Source organism: Harmonia axyridis, chromosome 4 (genome assembly GCF_914767665.1).
Source record: "Harmonia axyridis chromosome 4, icHarAxyr1.1, whole genome shotgun sequence".
NCBI classification, from domain to species: Eukaryota; Metazoa; Arthropoda; class Insecta; order Coleoptera; family Coccinellidae; genus Harmonia; species Harmonia axyridis.
The window spans coordinates 1,321,720-1,345,783 of record NC_059504.1 but is presented as its reverse complement, the minus strand read 5'-3'; the positions used below and the strand labels follow the sequence as shown (position 1 = coordinate 1,345,783).

Here is a 24,064-nt window from a genome sequence, read left to right as displayed (position 1 = left end):
TCTCACCTGAAAAATTTTTTGTCTAAAAATTTTCGTAAAATTTTCTATACCTGACCCTTAGAAAATTTTCTGAAAAATAAAAGTTCCTTCAAGGGAATATTGTATCATTCTGTTGATTGATTCGACTATGTAGATTACGAAAATGCTTACAGTTGGGCGATCTGTACATTATTACATAAATTATAGGCAAAAATCTGTAATTTTTAAAGAAAAAATTGATAATTTTCCCGAAGCTGCCACTTCTTCTAGACATGGGCTACGCACTTGAAATCTCACTATGTTTTAAAGCGGAACTTGAAGTTTGGAAACGTTTTTATTTTAATGGTCTGTGACGAATGATTCAGGAGATATAACGATTTTTAGAGGCAAATTCAATTTTTTCCCTAATTTCGAGTCCAAATTTCTTTGAAACTGGGAGCTCTACGAAAAATCGGTGAGCAGTGCCATAATTGACGATCTCTGATTAGCCGAATTTCGATCTCACCTGAAAAATTTTTTGTCCAAAAATTTTCGTAAAATTTTCTATACCTGACCCTTAGAAAATTTTCTGAAAAATAAAAGTTCCTTCAAGGGAATATTGTATCATTCTGTTGATTGATTCGACTATGTAGATTACGAAAATGCTTACAGTTCGGCGATCAGTACATTATTACTTAAATTATAGGCAAAAATCTGTAATTTTTAAAGAAAAAATTGATAATTTTCCCGAAGCTGCCACTTCTTCTAGACATGGGCTACGCACTTGAAACCTCACTATGTTTTGAAGCGGAACTTGAAGTTTGGAAACGTTTTTATTTTAATGGTCTGTGACGAATGATTCAGGAGATATAACGATTTTTATAGGCAAATTCAATTTTTTCCCAAATTTCGAGTCCAAATTTCTTTGAAACTGGGAGCTCTACGAAAAATCGGTGAGCAGTGCTATAATTGACGATCTCTGATTAGCCGAATTTCGATCTCACCTGAAAAATTTTTTGTCCAAAAATTTTCGTAAAATTTTCTATACCTGACCCTTAGAAAATTTTCTGAAAAATAAAAGTTCCTTCAAGGGAATATTGTATCATTCTGTTGATTGATTCGACTATGTAGATTACGAAAATGCTTACAGTTGGGCGATCAGTACATTATTACATAAATTATAGGCAAAAATCTGTAATTTTTAAAGAAAAAATTGATAATTTTCCCGAAGCTGCCACTTCTTCTAGACATGGGCTACGCACTTGAAATCTCACTATGTTTTAAAGCGGAACTTGAAGTTTGGAAACGTTTTTATGTTAATGGTCTGTGACGAATGATTCAGGAGATATAACGATTTTTAGAGGCAAATTCAATTTTTTCCCTAATTTCGAGTCCAAATTTCTTTGAAACTGGGAGCTCTACGAAAAATCGGTGAGCAGTGCCATAATTGACGATCTCTGATTAGCCGAATTTCGATCTCACCTGAAAAATTTTTTGTCCAAAAATTTTCGTAAAATTTTCTATACCTGACCCTTAGAAAATTTTCTGAAAAATAAAAGTTCCTTCAAGGGAATATTGTATCATTCTGTTGATTGATTCGACTATGTAGATTACGAAAATGCTTACAGTTGGGCGATCAGTACATTATAACATAAATTATAGGCAAAAATCTGTAATTTTTAAAGAAAAAATTGATAATTTTCCCGAAGCTGCCACTTCTTCTAGACATGGGCTACGCACTTGAAACCTCACTATGTTTTGAAGCGGAACTTGAAGTTTGGAAACGTTTTTATTTTAATGGTCTGTGACGAATGATTCAGGAGATATAACGATTTTTATAGGCAAATTCAATTTTTTCCCAAATTTCGAGTCCAAATTTCTTTGAAACTGGGAGCTCTACGAAAAATCGGTGAGCAGTGCCATAATTGACGATCTCTGATTAGCCGAATTTCGATCTCACCTGAAAAATTTTTTGTCCAAAAATTTTCGTAAAATTTTCTATACCTGACCCTTAGAAAATTTTCTGAAAAATAAAAGTTCCTTCAAGGGAATATTGTATCATTCTGTTGATTGATTCGACTATGTAGATTACGAAAATGCTTACAGTTGGGTGATCAGTACATTATAACATAAATTATAGGCAAAAATCTGTAATTTTTAAAGAAAAAATTGATAATTTTCCCGAAGCTGCCACTTCTTCTAGACATGGGCTACGCACTTGAAACCTCACTATGTTTTGAAGCGGAACTTGAAGTTTGGAAACGTTTTTATTTTAATGGTCTGTGACGAATGATTCAGGAGATATAACGATTTTTATAGGCAAATTCAATTTTTTCCCAAATTTCGAGTCCAAATTTCTTTGAAACTGGGAGCTCTACGAAAAATCGGTGAGCAGTGCCATAATTGACGATCTCTGATTAGCCGAATTTCGATCTCACCTGAAAAATTTTTTGTCCAAAAATTTTCGTAAAATTTTCTATACCTGACCCTTAGAAAATTTTCTGAAAAATAAAAGTTCCTTCAAGGGAATATTGTATCATTCTGTTGATTGATTCGACTATGTAGATTACGAAAATGCTTACAGTTGGGCGATCAGTACATTATTACATAAATTATAGGCAAAAATCTGTAATTTTTAAAGAAAAAATTGATAATTTTCCCGAAGCTGCCACTTCTTCTAGACATGGGCTACGCACTTGAAACCTCACTATGTTTTAAAGCGGAACTTGAAGTTTGGAAACGTTTTTATTTTAATGGTCTGTGACGAATGATTCAGGAGATATAACGATTTTTATAGGCAAATTCAATTTTTTCCCAAATTTCGAGTCCAAATTTCTTTGAAACTGGGAGCTCTACGAAAAATCGGTGAGCAGTGCCATAATTGACGATCTCTGATTAGCGGAATTTCGATCTCACCTGAAAAATATTTTGTCCAAAAATTTTCGTAAAATTTTCTATACCTGACCCTTAGAAAATTTTCTGAAAAATAAAAGTTCCTTCAAGGGAATATTGTATCATTCTGTTGATTGAATCGACTATGTAGATTACGAAAATGCTTACAGTTGGGCGATCAGTACATTATTACATAAATTATAGGCAAAAATCTGTAATTTTTAAAGAAAAAATTGATAATTTTCCCGAAGCTGCCACTTCTTCTAGACATGGGCTACGCACTTGAAATCTCACTATGTTTTAAAGCGGAACTTGAAGTTTGGAAACGTTTTTATGTTAATGGTCTGTGACGAATGATTCAGGAGATATAACGATTTTTAGAGGCAAATTCAATTTTTTCTCAAATTTCGAGTTCAAATTTCCTCAAAACCGGGAGCCGAGCCACCAGGCTTTGTACTATTCAAAAATTTGCGGATTTTTGTAACTGAAAGAGCAGCTCTGGCAAATTGTCTTTCAACAGGAGCTGAAGATGCTGGCGTTGATAAAAAATCCTTGGCCATTTCGGCCAAGTTTGGAGAGATATTTCTGAAACTGCCAAAATCTACCGATAGCTTTCATAGAAATGTAAGAAAACTACTAATAAAGTCACACGGGCGAATGGTTCAGTCTTCCATGTGAAACTGAGATATTCCCGCACGATTTTGTTCTACAAAGTATGGCAGAATAGACGGATTCGCCACATATTTAGAGATATTATAATAAATTACAATTGACTAGTTATTCCGTTTCGTTCACCTATCGTATTAAACGTTCAAGTGAAATCGTAGTTGCCATTCTCTTTCTTTTCCACAGACAAAGTTGCTCTTATTTTATTTATTCGATTCGATTCGAGCGCCGTCGATATAAATGTTAACAATCTTCCGAAAGCGCTTCTTGGGAAGGTGGAACAGACCAATAACCACTTATGTTTATTATAAATGTTCTTGCTCTTTGGCGCAAATGGCCTCTCACTACCAAACCTCCGGCCAGTAAACATTTTAACCGGCATCATGAACAATTTGACCATTAAAGAACGATCCCCCAATTACTGGGGAAAAACGTGACAAATACTGTTTTGATTGGATTGGATCGAGTTGCCATAGGCGGACGACTCGGAGGGAAAAATGTGACAATCTTATAGAGTCGATGTTAACGGTAATTGAGAGTGGTGACAATGCTGCTTACGTTTGACTTTAATGGATTTCAAATGGGAAATAAAATAATTACTATAAAGGGATCCTGTTTGAGTCTATTAAAAGAAATTACACGGTTAATTTTTGTTTCGTCTGTTGTTTCGTTTTGTTTATTCATTTTAATTTATTTCCTTAATATTTTTTTTATAAAGATTGTTTTTTTTAGAGCTATAGAACTTTAAATTACAATAAAACAACGATGGATTATTCGATTGACATGAATTTTATTTATTCGCAAGATAATCTTGTGGCATTACATTTTAAATATGATTTCTGTTATATGACCGCCACGGCTGGCTCGGATGTAGTCCAATCTGGACGTCCAATTTTCGATGACTTTTTCCAACATTTGTGGCCGTATACCGGCAATAACACGGCGAATGTTGTCTTCCAAATGGTCAAGGGTTTGTTTTATCCGCATAGACCAATGACTTTACATAGCCCCACAGAAAGTAGTCTAGCGGTGTTAAAACACAAGATCTTGGAGGCCAATTCACAGGTCCAAAACGTGAAATTAGGCGGTCACCAAACGTGTCTTTCAATAAATCGATTGTGGCACGAGCTGTGTGACATGTTGCGCTGTCTTGTTGGAACCACAGCTCCTGGACATCATGGTTGTTCAATTCAGGAATGTAAAAGTTAGTAATCATGGCTCTATACCGATCACCATTGACTGTAACGTTCTGGCCATCATCGTTTTCGAAGAAGTACGGACCAATGATTCCACCAGCCCATAAAGCGCACCAAACAGTCAGTTTTTCTGGATGTAACGGTGTTTCGACATACACTTGAGGATAAGCTTCACTCCAAATGCGGCAGTTTTGTTTGTCGACGTAGCCATTCAACCAGAAGTGCGCTTCATCGCTAAACAAAATAAAATGGACGTAGTGCACGACTCGGCTATTGAAAACAATACAAATGTAATCCACTAACTTCATTAAATTCTTCATGAATATAACTGATTGAACATTTTTTAAATTCTCTATAATTATTAATAATAATAATACTTTTTCCTTTAATATTGTTAAGGCTTATACAGGAAGAAGAAGAATTTTTATGTGGTTCAACTCTATGATTGCTCGCATCATGCTATTTCCTGTATAGAGTGCTTTCATAATAATAATATTATTACTTATCACTATTCTATTCGATGTGTGTGTTCTTTCTATTTACAAGACAAAAACAGGCTAAAATCATTCTCGTATTTTCCTTCATCTACAATCAACAATATACAATCCTTCAAACAAGAAACAATATTTTTTGGTCCTTCGAGCCGGATCAAGTTATCAAATACGTTGAAATACTGTTGAAATGCGAGCCTCGGTTTGGTTCCTCTGCTACGCCTCTGGGCGACTGGCGCCATCTCCTATTTTATTTCATTTTTTAAGTCCTGTATGACCAGAGATCAAATTTATCGGTCTACGTCATCATAAAATAAAATCAAATTAATACCGAGCTTATCTGCCGATATGGATAGGATATAAAAATCCGAAGAATGCTGTTTAGTGAGCATTTTGAATTTTGTGGGCAGTATATTGTGATTCTATTGGGGTTTTTATGTTTTAATATTTCAATAAAAATATCTATTTTGATAGGTCGGTGTCGACTTCATTAAGAATTGTTTATTTTTCAAAAAGGGTTGAAGATGTGCTCCTTCCTTGGGACAGTTTAATTAGATCTGGGAGGGGAGGATGCTGCGTTCTATTGGCTTATCTCCGAGATGAAGGGCTATTATTCCCTCGATTCTATTCGTTGATCTCGGGCTGATATGATGCTGGGTAGATAAAAGCTGAAACTGGACTTTATTAGGTTTTTATGTGGAGTTGGGTCCATATACATTTATGGTAATTATTCTAGAAGTGAGTAATTTTTTTTCAAAATGATGTAATATTTTATTGCGTTACTTATTGTGGCCACTCTGTGTATCTGATTTCAGTTTAGCGACAAAAAATATTTTTTTCGAATGAAACATGCTATTTTTTTTTCTGAAATCGGCATTCAAAGCAACAAATGACACAAAATTCAGAGTTTAATCTTTCTTGTAGAAATCATAAATGAATATCAAATATGGATACGAAATTAGCAAATATAACAGGCCACTTGAAAAGTCCCCTGTCTACTATAGTAAAACACATTTTTTTTTGGCAAAATTCGATTTCATTTTTCAACATAGTTGCCTTCGAGGGCGATACAACGATTATAGCGATCTTCCAACTTTTCGATAGCATTTATGTAATACGATTCTTCTTTCGCTTCAAAATAGGCCTCAGTTTCGGCGATTGCTTCTTCATTGGCGCTAAATTTCTTTCAAGCGAGCGTTTGTTTGAGGTCTGAGAACAGGAAAAAGTCGCTGGGGGTCAGATCTGGCGAATACGGCGGATGCAGAAGCAATTCGAAGCCCAATTCATGCAATTTTACCATTATTTTCATTGATTTGTGACACGACGCATTGTCTTGATGAAACAGCACCTTTTTTCCTTCAAATGAGGTCATTTTTCAACGATTTCATCCTTTAAAGGATATGGCGTAGCCGTGGAAAGTGGAGTTCCTTTGGCTAATATAATTTTCCATTATTACTGAAATGGCTTCCTTTTCCTAATGAAATAAACATCCATTACCTCATATTAAAATATACACTTTTTGTTTTAATATCAAAATTCTTATTGGAAAACTTTTCATGATAGAAAAATGGAGCTGATTTTATCCATTTCTGTGTATCAAAATAAATGCGGTCCTGATCTTTGTAGCTTTGAGTTCGTATATTTATATTGAAATAAAAGAGTGAATAATAATCAGCTTTATATGATGATACATTTATGCTTTTTCAAATATCCTAACTCCATTCGGACACAGTGGAAACATTCGTTTGATAGATTCAACTCTGTCCGTCCAAGAAAAATATCGGTTTTTAGGGTCCGTCCATTTTTCATATTTCACTGGTACAATATTATTTAGTTGGTAACAATGAATCATTTCCCGCTCCTCGCTTGTAACATCTAAGCTCGGTTGGGGGTACAGTCTTACAATGCGCTTGCTGTTAGTATTGCTTTTTTATCGTTTCCAGGAACGGACGACGGAACGGGGAGGATCGGGCTTTCCTCCAAGTGTTGAGGATGAAGTCGAGAAGAACACGCAGATGTAATTAATTCGATTCTATGATCAAGGAGTTGCGTGGAGAGAAACGTCGATGAAGAGATGCAAGGTGCAAGATGTAAGTAGTCTTATGTTTTCGAATTGGTTCGCTTTCTTTGGATTCTAATTTTTATTTGGAATACACTAGGATTGTTGAAAATGCGCCTATTGCGTTCTTGGAGACCACATAAATGCATCTGTACCAAAACTTAGAAATATAAAGGGTGTTTTTTTAAAACTATAGAACTTTAAATTGTAATAAAACAACGATGGATTATTCGATTGACATGAATTTTATTTATCCGCAAGATAATCTTGTGGCATTACATTTTAAATATGATTTCTGGCATATGACCGCCACGGCTGGCTCGGATGTAGTCCAATCTGGACGTCCAATTTTCGATGACTTTTTCCAATATCGGCAATAACATGGCGAATGTTGTCTTCCAAATGGTCAAGGGTTTGTGGCTTATCCGCATAGACCAATTACTTTACATAGCCCCACAGAAAGTAGTCTAGCGGTGTTAAATCACAAGATCTTGGAAGCCGATTCACAGGTCCAAAAAACGTGAAATTAGGCGGTCACCAAACGTGTATTTCAATAAATCGATTGTGGCACGTGCTGTGTGACATGTTGCGCCGTCTTGTTGGAAATACTGATCCTGGACATCATGGATGTTCAATTCAGGAATGGAAAAGTTAGTAATCATGGCTCTATACCGATCACCATTGATGTAACGTTCAGACCATCATCGTTTTTGAAGAAGTACGGACCAATGATTCCACCAGCCCATAAAACGCACCAAACAGTCAGTTTTTGTGGATATAACGGTGTCTCGACATACACTTGAGGATTAGCTTCACTACAAATACGGCAGTTTTGTTTGTTGACGTAGCCATTCAACCAGAAGTGCGCTTCATCGCTAAATAAAAAAAAATGGACGTTGTGCGCGATACATATTCAGCACAGAACCATTATTTTCGAAAATGAATTGCACTATTTGCAAGCGTTGTTCAGGCGTGAGTCTATTCATGATGAATTGCAGAACCAAACTGAGAATAAATCACTTGACAGCTGTTAAATCTTTCGCCATCTTGAACAGTAATGCCAACTTAAAGTTATATACCTCGAAAAAAAAACACCCATTATCAGAAACCAAAAAGTGTGATACTCTACCAAAGTTTCTTTCACTTTCTTCTTCTTCTTTGGTGGACCACCAAAAAAGAGTTCTTGAGGAAAGAAGCGGACACTGTTCCAAAAAAACATCACCCTGTAGATTTGCATTCAAAGCATATCATATTGAATATTTGTGGAGGGAAGAAAAAAATTGAAAATATCATACTTTAACACCCTGTATCACGAAAACGATACGTTTGCGGTCCCAAGTTCACATCAGGACTTCTAATGATTCGAAGAATCTGTCATTCTCGCTTCCACCTTCAATTCAGGAACACCCTGGATACATATTAGTAGTAGATTTGAATGGTACGAAATAAATAAATACAAATTTCATAGAATCTTCATGTAATAAATTCTCAATGTCGAACAGGAATTAACCAGTATAAATTCACAGAAACCCCGATGTCATCGACAAAACAAGAAGGTGGACATAGACAGAAAAAGACTGAAAATTGATTTGCAATATTAAGGGGTACAGCTACAAGTTTTGCAAATAAATCCTTGCCACAATCTATATATTATTCACCTGACGCAGGACGGTAGAGTCTGTCGCAACTTACAGATCTTCGATAAGTATTGACTTATTCGTGGATTCTACAGAGATGCTGAACTAAGAGTTATGCCAAGTTCTTTGCCCTTTCGATGCCGCGCATGATAAGGAATTTCTTTGGTTGGTTTTTGTTCAAAACTGAAATGGACCAGATCCTCGATGCTTATGAGGTCTGGTACTGAATTTTCCATTAAATTGAATGTCCCGGATTCTAGAAGGCTAGATGCAGTCAGATGGTTTATATACATTAGTTTTTATTGATCAGAATATGAATTTTTCGAAATTTTGCGTTGGATATTTCGAAAACTAGAAGAGCTACATAAAAACAGTAAACGGTGTTGAAAGGCACTATCTAAAATTGATAAATTTTTTAACCATTCGAAATAATTAGCTGAAATTTCTTCATTTTCACTTTTGGATAATTTTTAGAATGAGTTGAAGTGAATTTTATGTTATTTTTTCGAAAACGAAGATTGAAATAAAGAATACCAAAACGTTGAATTTTCGTTTATATGATCTAAAAAATAAACAAGAATCACTGGCGTACTTTTTTTTCTTAAAATCGTTGGCTGTGGTGCCTATTAAAACGCCACTAGATCTAAAACTTCTAATTTAGTTAGGTCTGAATAAGCGGCTAATTAGTTCAAATAACTGTACCCAATTTCAACCAAATCCGGACATATTAAACAACCTAACCACTCACCCTCTGAATCTTGGTACTTGGGATTCATTAAGACAAGTAGCTTTCAACCAACAACTTGACTTGAAAATCAAACTCGTGGAAAATTTCATACTTGAGCTTACTAACAATTGAATTCATGGGTTAAACTTATTTTGATGGTGATGAGAGAATGAAAAATATATAAATATTATCTTGTTATTAAACTCTCACAAGTAAAGAAGGAGAAAATACCAATTGTATTGTATTATTAGAATAAAAAAAATCGTGCTAGCATTCTAGCATTCCAGAACTAACTCAAAAATGTCAGTAAACTGAAAACGTAGGTAGTAATGGGTGTTTTTTTTCGAGGTATATAACTTTGAGTTGGCATTACTGTTCAAGATGGAGACCGATTCAACAGCTGTCGAGTGATTTATTCTTAATTTGGTTTGGCAATTCATCATGAATAGACTCACTCCTAAACAACGCTTGCAAATAGTGCAATTTTATTTCGAAAATAATGGTTCTGTGCGGAATACGTATCGCGCACTACGTCCATTTTATTTTGTCTAACGATGAAGCGCACTTCTGGTTGAATGGCTACGTCAACAAACAAAACTGCCGCATTTGGAGTGAAGCTAATCCTCAAGTGTATGTCGAAACACTGTTATATCCAGAAAAACTGTTTGGTGCGCTTTATGGGCTGGTAGAATCATTGGTCCGTACTTCTTCAAAAACGATGATGGCCAGAACGTTAGATACAGTCAATGGTGATCGGTTTAGAGCCATGATTACTAACTTTTTCATTCCTGAATTGAACAACCATGATGTCCAGGAGCTGTGGTTCCAACAAGACGGCGCAACATGTCACACAGCTCTTGCCACAATCGATTTATTGAAAGACACGTTTAGTGACCGCCTAATTTCACGTTTTGGACCTGTGAATTGGCCTCCAAGATCTTGTGATTTAACACCGCTAGACTATTTTCTGTGGGACTATGTAAAGTCATTGGTCTATGCGGATAAGCCACAAACCCTTGACCATTTGGAAGACAACATTCGCCGTGTTATTGCCGATATACGGCCACAAATGTTGGAAAAAGTAATCGAAAATTGGACGACCAGATTGGACTACATCCGAGCCAGCCGTGGCGGTCATATGCCAGAAATCATATTTAAAATGTAATGCCACAAGATTATCTTGCAGATTAATAAAATTCATGTCAATCGAATAATCCATCGTTGTTTCATTGGAATTTAAAGTTCTATAGCTCTAAAAAAAACACCCTTTATTTCTGTATTTGTACTACGTAAATGATAATGATTTTTCTTCTTGTGAATCTTCAGAAATTGTTCAACAAGCTGTAGCAACATCTACCTTTCTTATCTTCCGAGCATATTTTTTTTGGGACCTACACTCATTTGAATTCACCCACTTTATAATTTTTGGGTAATTGTCACTCTCTCATTTGAATACGATTAAACTCAAAAGATTAAAATCGAACTGTCTCATATACATAGTGCATACTAATATAGGACTATCTTATCGGAATTTCAGACAATTTAACATCATTGTATGAAAACAACAATCACCAACTGCCATACTTACTACTTACAAAGGTGTTTGGTGCGAAGAAGTGACTTGAAGAAACAGGTGTATCCGTTTCAAGTTGTCACATTGTTAATTAATTGGTGTTTCAGGTTCTTCAGATCTGTAGCGTAGGCGGTAGCGTATGCCTAACATCTTTACTGGTGTTGGGGATTCATGAACACCCTTCGGAAGTATGAAAGTGAACTCAGGGGCGCATGCTGGGTAATGTTGGCATCAATGTATAAATCAATGATAGACATACTTTAAACTGATGGCAAAATTTCATATATCAAGTGAGGTTTATACTTGGTTTTTCATTAGGTAATCGAAAAACGACATAACCATATTCCGAGATTCAATTTTTACAGATTTTTCACAAATTTCGAGTTTGAATCTTCTTAAACCCTAAGGTCTACAAGAAATCAGTGATGGATGATACAAAAGTAGCCAGATTTCTTCTTCAAAAAATTTCGGGAAGCATATAATATTTGCTTGAAATTATTTCAGAAATTATACCCAAAAAACTGAAATTTTCAAGAAAAATATTGATAATTTGCTTACAGACTTGAAACCTCAACATGTTGTGGATCAGAGCTCAATCTTCCAAAAACGTTTTCATTTGAGTGGTGTGACACATATTTTAGGAGATATAACGATTTTTGTATAGATTATTGAATATACATGTAACGGGTGTTTTTTTTCGAGGTATATAACTTTAAGTTGGCATTACTGTTCAAGATGGCGACCGATTTGACAGCTGTCAAGTGATTTATTCTCAGTTTGGTTTGGCAATTCATCATGAATAGACAAACGATCATCAAGTAAGGCGTAGATTCGTCGAATTGGCCCAAAATGAGATTGCATTTGTTCCCGATTTTCATAAGCGAATTTTGTTTAGCGATGAAGGGCACTTCTGGTTGAACAAACAAACAAAACTGCCGCATTTTGAGTGAAGCTAATCCTTAAGTGTATGTCGAAACACCTTTACATCCAGAAAAACTGACTGTTTGTTGCGCTTTATGGGCTGGTGGAATCATTGGTCCGCACTTCTTCAAAAACGATGATGGCCAGAACGTTACAGTCAATGGTGATCGGTATAGAGCCATGATTACTAACTTTTTCATTCCTGAACAACCATGATGTCCAGGAGCTGTGGTTCCAACAAGACGGCGCAAAATGTCACACAGCTCGTGCCACAATCGATTTATTGAAAGACACGTTTGGTGACCGCCTAATTTCACGTTTTGGACCTGTGAATTGGTCTCCAAGATCTTGTGATTTAACACCGCTAGACTATTTTCTGTGGAGCTATGTAAAGTCATTGGTCTATGCGGATAAGCCACAAACCCTTGACCATTTGGAAGACAACATTCGCCGTGTCATTGCCGATATACGGCCACAAATGTTGGAAAAAGTCATCGAAAATTGGACGTCCAGATTAGACTACATCCGAGCCAGTCGTGGCGGTCATATGCCAGAAATCATATTTAAATGTAATGCCACAAGATTATCTTGCGGATAAATAAAATTCATGTCAATCGAATAATCCATCGTTGTTTTATTGCAATTTAAAGTTCTATAGCTCTAAAAAAAAACACCCTTCATTTTTCCAAATTTTCGAGTTCATTTTTTTTTCAAACTGTGAGGTCTACCAGAGATCGGTGAGCGGTGTTAGAATTGATGATTCCTAATGAAGTAAATTTCGTAGTTATCCGAAAATTTTTGTCTGGAAAGTTTTCACTCAAATACGCAACACCTACTACCCTGAAAATTTCAAGTTTTTTGTTTGTACAGTTGGAGTAGTGTTTGAAAAAGGCCAGATCTTATCATTTGAGACCATTGTACGTTACAAATTCGAAAACTACATACAGTGTGGCGAATTCTTATATCGCCCTTCAAGAGAAACTAGTGCTCACAACCATAAATAAAACACCAACAAAAAAAATTAAATTTTTTCCCACACGAACGATTCAAAAAATAATCTTTGGAATAGCAAGTCGAATTGTCACAAACAATGCCTACGTGTTCTTCGACCTAACAACCCAGGGCGTCTGTTCGAGTCTCCTTATTTCCATATCCCATATTAATGTTTCTGTGGTGATCCATATTATCACCTGACAACCAAATAGTAATTAATACAGCATGGTCAAGCTGACATTCTTGGGATTCTGAACACATTGAAATATGCCCAGTATGGACTCGGGACAGGTAGACTGGAAGGATGCTAGTCCCTTTATAAATATTCAAATTTAACCAGTCATAAATTTTACGAAAAAGTTATGCGCCTATTAAAAAGAACAACATATTAATCCTACAAATATATTTTTAATATTTTGTAGTGTGTTGTTTTAATTTTATGTACACTTTTGAAATTTCTTATATTTTATACATGTTTAACGGATATTTATGGACGATTCGCCCGATCTGATATGAAGCTAATTATTCTGTCTCTTTGAATTTCTTTTATGAGGTTGTATGACTTACGGTGATTCCTGTATATTTTGGGCGTCGTTCAGCCTACGGTATTTTTTAATGGTGATAAGTTTAGCTTACTAATAATGAGAAATCGTACATAAATTAGTATATTTTGATACAAGGTCCATGCAAATCAAAACCATAGAAAAATCAAGCAGTATATTGAGATGAAAGACCTAATATTTCAGTGACAATAGATCAGTCTGAATTGAAATTTAGCGTGTATATATAGAATAACTATTTCAATCTCCGTCCAAAATTTCACATTGATACCGGCAATAGAACCATAGAAAATTTATGTAGAATTTAAAAAAAAATGAGGAAAGCTTTTATTAGCCTAGAATTCAAAATTTCTGTTATAATTATGAAAAAAGTTTCAAGGGGAAGGCTAGATATTTTTATTAGATAATTTCAAAAAATTTTGAAAACTTAATGATACCTATGTTGTTATTTTGATGGATTCTATCAAGAAAAATCCTTCATTTGAAATATTCTCTGTTTTATTTCGAAAGAAAACGAATTCAGAATACATATTGGATCAATTCTTTGTCTTGATATTGAACTTTAATATTTTAAGTCAATAAGATCAATTTCGAAATAAAGTCTGGAACCTATGGAATCAAATTACTTTGAACCAGTTCGAATAACGTTTTGCGAAAAACATTCAGAATTGAAAAATGTCAAGAGAAAAGTTGCAGAGGACTTCAGAGCAATAATAGGCCCAAGCATTGATCAATGCATATTGCATACATAATTATTTTTGACAGGATAAAAACAAAGTTAAAAGTTGAAGGAGTTTGTTGTAATAGGGCATAAAAAATATTTGTACATTATTTTCATTTGTCTCTGATTTTGATAAATCTTTAATTACTGTTTTAGGAACTTGAAGTTTAATCTCCCAGGGTATAATTTTCTACACCCTACCACATTGTAATTGTAGATTTCTTGTTTCAAGGTATGTTGGAACTGAATTAAAACGAATATTATCAGATTCATAATTTATTCAGAATCATTTCAATTTAAAATAGTAGTTATCGATTTGGATTTAAAGATTTACAGAGATCCCTGATAGATACAAGATATTTATTATTTACATTAAATCCTTTGTACATTTCACAAAATATAGACATCCAAAACAGGAAGAATAGTTTCAGAATTCAACCATAATAGGGATTTATTTGTTGATTCCATAAATTACATATATACATATTTACAATTCTTAAAAATTACAAACAAGAAGAGGCAAATCATGATCGAATTCAAAAAATTGCACAAATCAATCTTTCAAAAGCTACCTATATTATGAATCGAAATAAGCCTATATATAAGTACTGAAACAATTTTTTATATCTGGAAAATTATCACAGTTCTTGCTTGAAGTACATTTCAGATGAAGGAACAAAATCATTCAGTCCTGTTCAAATAAGTTCTCATGTTGAAAGTATAATTCGAATAAAAATTTTTCAAATCAATAACAATTGAATATTGATTATTATAAGAGACTATAATATGTATTTAAATAGGCGACAAAAAGCTTGCCTGCTTGAGAAAGGCAACGTCGGTGAGAGACAAAACATTATGCCTTTAGTCGAAAAACAAAAAAAAAACAAGAACATACAAGAGACACTTTCTGATACATTAATTTTGAAACAAATGGAATCAAGGACATTTCACTCAACAATATTAACAAATATACGTAATGAAAACTCTGTGGAAATTTATTTTCAACTGCATAGAATGAGTCTTTGACTTGACCTAAAACTGTTGAATGACTATAGTCAATAAGCTATTTGATATTTTTTCAAATCAAACTGTAAACAATCGATATGGAAAAAACATTTTTCTTCATTATTATTTCAACTGTTCACTGTTATGAAAATTGTTTTGAAGCAAGTAATAAACTCATTACTATTTCAATATACATCATTGTTCTCAGTTTAATTCGTGAGGAATAAATTATTTTGCGTTATGTCAAATAGCCTATTGGAGAAGGATACTCGTAGATGACCAAACAAGCAAATTGAAATAAGAAAAATACTGAAATACATTGTTGTCAAATCGAGATAGTTATAATTTTTTTTCTTGATAATTTCTTCATTAACTAAGAATCTATCGCTGGATAATGGTCAAATTGAACTTTTATTAGTATTCATTAAACGGTAAAAAGGCAAGGTACTGCTTGATTTAGTGAATATATCTCCAAAATTCATTATTTGATTGAAACGAAGATTGAAGATTCAAAATGAACAAAGAAAAGTGAAGTTGCAGATGAGAAAGAATTGCGTTTATAACCAATCAATTCAAGATCGTCCATGGTCATCAATATACGAATATTAATGACTAAAAATCTCATATATGAAACAAGAATTTAAATAATGTCAATATCAATCAACATTATGATCAACGTGCTCAGTCAAAGAGTCATCTCTGCAGTCAGTAATTGAAGGTAACTCTGCATCAACTCTTAACCTCTTCCTTATCACAAAATATAAGTTCATTCTCAAGGGTTCTCCAATAGGAATGATATAATTTGAAGTTGTTATAATGGCAACAGTGTGTGTTATTTTTGACATTTCTAATGTCATTTTGTGCTCAGTACAGTGTTGCCATTATAACCATTATTTCAAATTTCATCTTTAAAACCCTAATTTATAATTACGGTTCAAAATGTACAGTCGAATATATACAGTCTTCTTTAAGGAAGGGTATCAACTATTGTCAGTATGGCGGTGGTATGTTTGCAAACGTTCCAAGACCCGTGATTGAGTCAGGGGGGGAATTATTGGGTTGGTAATTCGCATACCAATCTCCTATACTTGATGCGTTATTGTTCAGAGGAGGATGAGTTATTTGGGGACTGGCAGCTATGGAGATGCTTCCCACGGAAGAGGTGTTGGATTCTTCGCCGTCGCTGTCGTAGCTTCTTGGTGACCTTCCGGACATGCCGTGGACCTTCATATGTTTCCTAAGGGAGGAGGGGTGTGTGTAGGATTTATCACAGCCTGCTACTCGACAATTGTACGGTTTGTCTGAGGTATGTACGTGGGAGTGTTTTTTCCTGTCGGAGGAGTTGGCGAATCTTCGGTCGCAGCCGGCGTACTCGCATTTGAATGGTTTTTCACCTGGAAATAACAGAAAATAATGTTATATATCAATATATTGTAAGGGGAAGACATAATATTATACGAGAAACGTCTTAGCAAACTACAGAAATAGTAGGTATAGTATATTCATGTTAGCAGTGAAGTGACGTCATAAAACGGTATCGAGCATGGTTGCCAGACTGTGGATTTTTTCCAACTTTTAGCATAAAATAAATTATAATGATTTTTGCTCCAAATTGTCTCACGCCTAGAATTTTTTATGGTATTGTATCGTATTTCCATTCAAACTTGATGTTTCGCTTTTATTCGTTCAGAATTTGTTTGGTTTGGTGAGTTGGACCGTCAAATTTTGAATTACACACAACATTTTCTTCCACCACGACAATGTTCCTTGTCAAAAGTCGACGGAAACCATGGTGAAATTGAACATTGACTTGGAATCAGGTCGAACTCAAGTCAAGTAGTAGTTTTTCAATCTCAAGTAAGTCAAGTATTCTTTTATTAAGTAACAGGTGTTTTTTTTTCGGGGTATATAACTTCAAGTTTGCATTACTGTTCAAGATAGCGACCGATTTAACAGCTGTTAAGTGATTTATTCTCAGTTTGGTTTGGCAATTCATCATGAATAGACTCACGCCTGAACAACGCTTGCGAATAGTGCAATTTCATTTCGAAAATAATGGTTCTGTGCGGAATACGCATCGCGCACTACGTCCATTTGATTTTGTTTAGCTATGAAGCGCACTTCTGGTTGAATGGCTACGTCAACAAACAAAACTGCCGCATTTGGAGTGAAGCTAATCCTCAAGTGTATGTCGAAACACCGTTACAACCAGGAAAACTGACTGTTTGGTGCGCTTTATGAGCTGGTGGAATCATTGGTCCGTACTTCTTCAAAAACGATGATGGCCAGAACGTTACAGTCAATGGTGATCGGTATAGACCCATGATTACTAACTTTTTCATTCCTGAATTGAACAACCATGTTGTCCAGGAGTTGTGGTTCCAACAAGACGGCGCAACATGTCACACAGCTCGTGCCACAATCGATTTATTGAAAGACACGTTTGGTGACCGCCTAATTTCACGTTTTGGACCTGTGAATTGGCCTCCAAGATCTTGTGATTTAACACCGCTAGACTACTTTCTGTGAGGCTATGTAAAGTCATTGGTCTATGCGGATGAGCCACAAACCCTTGACCATTTGGAAGACAACATTCGCCGTGTTATTGCCGATATACGCCACAAATGTTGGAAAAAGTCATCGAAAATTGGACGTCCCGATTGGACTACATCCGAGCCAGCCGTGGCGGTCATATGCCAGAAATCATATTTAAAATGTAATGCCACAAGATTATCTTGCGGATAAATAAAATTCATGTCAATCGAATAATCCATCGTTGTTTGATTGCAATTTTAAGTTCTATAGCTCTAAAAAAACACCTTTAGTATGTACCAGTCTTTAATACCAGTGTAATAAGGTGACTATGTTGACAAATTGTGTTTTTACTGGTTAAGCCAGTACGTATTGAGTTTATTATACCTATCACTTTCAAGGTGTATACTTTGGAGTGATATTCAGGATTTTTCATTCGAGTAATTCAAAATGCATTGACATGAACATAGAAGGATCATAGAATACACAAACGTCAGTTGTTTGTTTCTTTCCAAAAATCATAGAAAATGATTATATCGTTGGAAAACAACAAAACCATCTAATTCGTCAACAAATTCAGTGTTATCAGATGAGATCCGACCGCTCGACCTAGCTAGATCAAAATCACTAATCAGTCTCATCCGTGTGACACCCAGAAATTAAATTATGCGTTCCCAACATTTTTGTTACATAATTTAAAACACCGAGTCGCGTCAGTGGTCAGTTTTGACTGACACAAAGGCCTCCAGGTAGAAAAACATAAATCCGAGAACATCTGAACGTCGACCACGGTGTTCACATGTCATACCTCTGTGCCTAGTTCACAGAAAACGAGAAACAAAATAGTAAATTTCGGTTTTATTATAGTTTGTTGTCGGATTTTGCCGCTGCCCGGTTCTATTCTTCTCTTTTATTCCCCATTCTTTTAACCTACCGCCATTATTCAACGATTTTTGGAACAGAGAGGTCGTTGGCTCGGACGAAATTTGATAAATGATGGTGATTCTCGAAATCCGTAACCCTCTGATCCTACGGGATCGTAAATCTGATCTTGAGGCGTTCGCATCAGATGAGATAGTTTATTTTATATGTTTATTCCTTTCGGAGCTACTATAAAATCAGAAGCAGTTACCAGATTTTTGGGTATTCTTCAGCCTTGAAATTAATTGGTTGGTGCAGTAGAAAAAGTTGATTACCATTTGAATCGGTTTGGATTTATAAGCTAAGGTTTTATGTGGATTCCTGAGGAGATGGTTTCGCAGGATTGATGACAAGAATATCAGATTATTTGTTTTTTAAGGTAATTTATAATACCAGTGCAGAAGGCATTGATATTCTTCCACGAGTTCAAATTCAAAAACGAGCCTCGAAGTGGCTAGTTTTTGATTGAATGAGTGGTAGAATAAGCCTTCTGTACGAGTATTTAGCATTATTTTCTGAATTTTTATTGGAATTAATGGAATATTTGAATGAATATGATTTCGTGATTTTCTCATTGAAAAATATTGGTCGACAGAATAGTTTTCGGCATCACAACTTTGACAAATAATGGATAAATCCATGCCAGGAGAGTTCCGAGTACCAACATATAATACTAAAATATAAACATGAAATTTGTGTCAAACTGAGATGTTCTATAAGCTATGGCAGTGAACGGATTTGCCACAAAATCAGGTACATTTTTTTATACTATTACCTGATAAAGTGAGGTTTAGAACATGGAAAACTCTATCTAAACTTATGTTTGAGAAGACAGTCAAGGAACAAGATTTGTTTTTATGGTTATTTTGTTAATAATTTGTGAATATCTACTATTTCAAGGTTGGAACACCTGTTTGTAATTCTATCTTCAATGAACGAAATAAAAAAAATAGTTATTTGTTTTACTAGGAAGCAAAGTACTAGATTGACTGCCACGGCTGATTGTTCATTGCCCAGCGTAGTTAGTCTAGGAATTCAGCCAAGGCAGTCAATCTACTTCGCTGCCGAGTTGAACATTTCATTTTTTCTTCGATTGTTTATAATGATACACGTAGGATATTTTATTTGCGAATTATTACATTTCTCACAATCATTTTATTTTTTCTGTAGTGATAAATTGAAACGAAATTTGATAGAAATCGCAATTGTTGGAATAGTTGGTTGCTATGTCCATAAAAGTTTGACAACTTAAGAAATATTTGGCAGTTTTTTGGAAAAATAATATAAATATATATTTATATTATGAACAGTGATAGCGACTTAGAAGTACTTACTCCTCCAGAAATAAGGAAGGATACAAAAATATTGATCGTTAGAAAATGTCGAATGTTTTATTCCCATTGAGAATTTTCATTTTGCTGCCTAGGGTTTCTACCCTAGCGAAGTATAACTTTTCTAAGTAATACTTCTCTGATTGATATTTGTTTGCAAAGTTAATATTTGCTGTCAATCGGAGAAAAAAGGCCTGCAATCATCCGGAATGCCTTGCCCGAAGAAGACCCACGGTCGGAGGACGGGAACGGGCAGAGGGTCGAAGCCCAGGGTCAGGGGTCAGGCCAGAGACTTCCTCACCCACGCCACAGTCTCTCGGAATGCCGAGGCTCTCGTCTCCCATGTGAAATTTTGAGTCTCTCAAGACCCGAGCGAACGTCCGAAGGAATCGTATTTCACATAAACCAATAAACCAAATTTGACAACAAATTATCTCTGTAGCGCGCGCATCCTGATGGAAACGAGTTTAAACCCGTTCTCGTTTTTTTTATGCGTTCGCGAATACATCCGCTCTGAGATTTTGAGTGTAGTGGGCACTGGGTTAATGGCATTTATGCTTACTATGATCTGTTAACTTAAAATGTTGTCATTGATGCAGAGCTAATAGCGATTAGGAGTAAGTTGTTATCTTATCTTATTTTTTTAATAACAATCTCAAACGTGGGAGATCTACAACATAGAATGGTTTTTTCCTTTTCATAAATTCAATATTACTCCCAATAATCCAAAATATTATGAACTAGGTACTTAGAATTTACAATTTATTACCTAAAGAAATAAAATGTCCTCATCACGAGAGAAATTAACAGGTACAAAGGAAAATGACTGATTCCCCGGATCATCTTAAGAAAAAAAGCCCCTTATTGAGCATTACTATTTTCTCAAAACCACACACTGTGTTTCATTATGCCCCATTCATACAATGATATAACATTGGCATAATGATATTTTAAAACTTGCACGTAGTTGATCCCTACACGTTTAGTATTTTTTCGTCAATGTACTTGTTATTATAATTGTATATTGTTATGTATTGTTATTTGAAACAACGTTGTTTTTTTCCATAACTACATAGATAGAAAGGTGTTTCCTCTAATTAATGAATTACTAATGTCACTTAATGTCACACCTACAAAATCACTCGATCTTTCTTCATGAATAAAGTAATGAGAGAATTTTTTCATAACTATTTTAATGGAAAGATCTTTTCCCTCAACTAACTACACTTCAAATATCTCACCTTCTTAAATAGCATTTTATCACTTCATTAATGATAAACTGCCATCATCAAGAACTCGAAATTCTATTCAGCATATCCCATTGATCACAGAAAAAAATCACAACTGTCATTGATAACCGTTTGTATTCGCATAGATTTCAATTACATTATTTTTTACCCTCATCTCATTGTGTCCCCAAAATGTGTTTATTATATTGGATAGAACCATCAATAATATCATTCGTCAACTTCCATTTTGTCATTTTTTTATTCAGACTATACTGTTGATACCATAGAGTATATTTGTCATCATTAAAAATAGGATTTCTATTGAGGATATCAAAAGTTCTAGACCTTCTAAGGGCAACCATATATTGATTTCTTGAATAGGTGGAAATGGTTCGCTTCATTCAAACAAAATAGGTGTAGGTAGTATTTAACTATTGCCTTTTCAATGTATCTGATTGCTACATTTAAACATTTTGATTCAATCTATCCTCTCCGTTAAAAAATAAGTTGTTGATCAAATCTGCCATTGCAGAATTCTTCGTCATAAATCTTCATTACGCAAATCCTTCATAAATCAGTCAGAGGTGTGGAAAAAGGCCTTTCAGAAGGGATTAAAGTTTTAAGTTCGAAACTTCCCTATGATAATGGAGAAACCATCCAAAACGGTTTGTTCCAAACAGACTGTCTGTTATGATTTGCAACCCTTGAATCGGCTTAGTCAAGCCAACTTGAGCATTATAGGGATCAGAGAAGATACCAGAAAATTCGTCAGTGACGCTGGATAAAGAAGAAAGAGAATTCACATCAAAACATTGTAAAAAAATTATGTTTTTTTGATTTATTAACGTATTTTCGTGCTCTCTTTCCAGTGTGGTTATCATTTATGTATAATTCCTATTATTTTCGGATATCAAGACGAAAATAGTCTGGAAAAATATGGTAAAACCTCAGAATGATAAACATAGATAGAGGAAGCGTATGTCATTTTCAGTAAGCAAATTTTGTCCCCTACATGAACTATCACATTTGACAAGAAGTGCGCGGAAATGAAAACATATCAGTGATACGATATTTCACTCAATTCGCGAGTTTCTCCAAAGAACGCACTTCTTATGTCTCATAGTGAATCAAAGTTTCATATTTTCTTGAAATATATAGGAATAAATACCTGAATATATCAGAAACTCAGAAAACAAACTTCAAAAAAAAAAAAAAATATATCACAATCCGACAACGTAATCTAACCGTGTTGGGGACATGTAAAAATTGCGTATACTCTATCTATGTGTATTTCTCTATGTCTATAACCTACTCTTTACCTTGATTTACATTTTAGTTTAAGTTTGACGAATTCATCATGAGACACCTAGTATATTAGAGCTAGATAAAACTAATAAAACCCTAATTATTGATCAAAAGAACCACATTCATTTTTTAGTTTCAAGATTTCGCTTCTGGCAACATTCCTCTATGGCCGCTTATTTCCTCTCTATGTTCTCACGTGCCAACTTGCGTAATCGCTCACAGAACAGAAAAATTGTTTACAAATAATCGCAGTGATCGTCCAAACAAAGCAAAGATGTCTGAAAGAGTCCGGAAACTGAATCGGGCTTTCCACGTTATGTATCTGACAGCTGACAGAACAATGCATCTTCCTTCTTCTTCTGCGTCATCTCAACTGTGCGAGCTGACAAATCGATGTCTAGCCGTGATGGCGGCCCGGTAAATGCTACTTTATCAAAGCCTCCAATCTGCAGATATGGAATTGATTGGATCAGCCTGAATAATTTTAATTTGCTTATCATCTTGAAAAAAAAACGGATGGGCGAATTAAATTTGTTGTTTTTTTGTTCTTCGGTTGGTATTGCTCTTCGCGTCCTGTTTCGATCACAGAGCTGAACATAGAACAGGCTGAATAGTGATGATTATTTAAAATATGCCTCATCTCATTGCAGATCAATATTTCACGTAGATATTTCGTAATGATAGATAGTTCTTAATTCTCGTCTAAAGGAGGAAGAATCTAGAGTCTAGATTCGTCTAATTTTTCACCATTTTTGTAGTGAATTTTAACAATCTCAATGCGTTTTTGGAGCAAGTAGGTATCTTTCAATTTTTAGAGGTGGCGTAGTTTTCACTTGTCGAATTTCAAAAGAAGACAGCTTCAAAAGTGTCAGCTGTCCAGATAGCGAGTTTTTTAAAATAAGACTTTTTATTGGAAAAGTACAGTGCAATAGGCTTTAGGGAATTAACCTTCTTGCAGATAAATTCACATTTTTTGACGATCTTCAAATGTACCTACACAATAATTGGTATTCCTACTTATTTGCCTTTCCAACCAATTTAAAAGTATGGGTGGTGAGCACAGAATAAAGCAGATGTGGAGCAGCTAAGCTCACTCTATTGTTTATTGAAATAACATTAGGCTTCGTATAGAATTACACAAGTGTTCCACTATTCGACTGACACCTGTCAAAAGTGTAGTGGAACATGTACCGAAGGATTCTGAGAAGAAATCTGGCACGTTGTTTTTAATCTTCAAAAATAAACATCGTAGATAATTGTTATTCTCGATGTTTTCTCAGAGTTGAACATTAGGTAACCTTTTCATAATTTCACTTTTGTGAAATCAATTAACGTTTATAAAGTCAA

The 24,064-nt window shown here is 34.8% G+C and overlaps 2 protein-coding genes across 3 annotated transcripts in view; one reads left to right on the top strand and one right to left on the bottom strand.

Moving 5' to 3' along the window:
* LOC123678877 (pickpocket protein 28-like) overlaps positions 1-24,064 on the top strand; it is a 173,008-nt gene that overhangs the window by 74,173 nt on the left and 74,771 nt on the right. For both annotated transcript variants that reach the window (XM_045616137.1, XM_045616136.1), the window contains exon 3: positions 7,147-7,293. In XM_045616137.1, coding sequence (XP_045472093.1) covers positions 7,270-7,293 — 24 coding nt within the window. In that variant the 5' untranslated portion in view covers positions 7,147-7,269. The remainder of the gene's footprint in view (positions 1-7,146; positions 7,294-24,064) is intronic.
* Positions 14,664-24,064, bottom strand: part of LOC123678881 (pair-rule protein odd-paired-like) — a 39,716-nt gene continuing 30,315 nt past the window's right edge. The window contains exon 2 of the mRNA XM_045616144.1: positions 14,664-16,793. Coding sequence (XP_045472100.1) covers positions 16,390-16,793 — 404 coding nt within the window. The 3' untranslated portion in view covers positions 14,664-16,389. The remainder of the gene's footprint in view (positions 16,794-24,064) is intronic.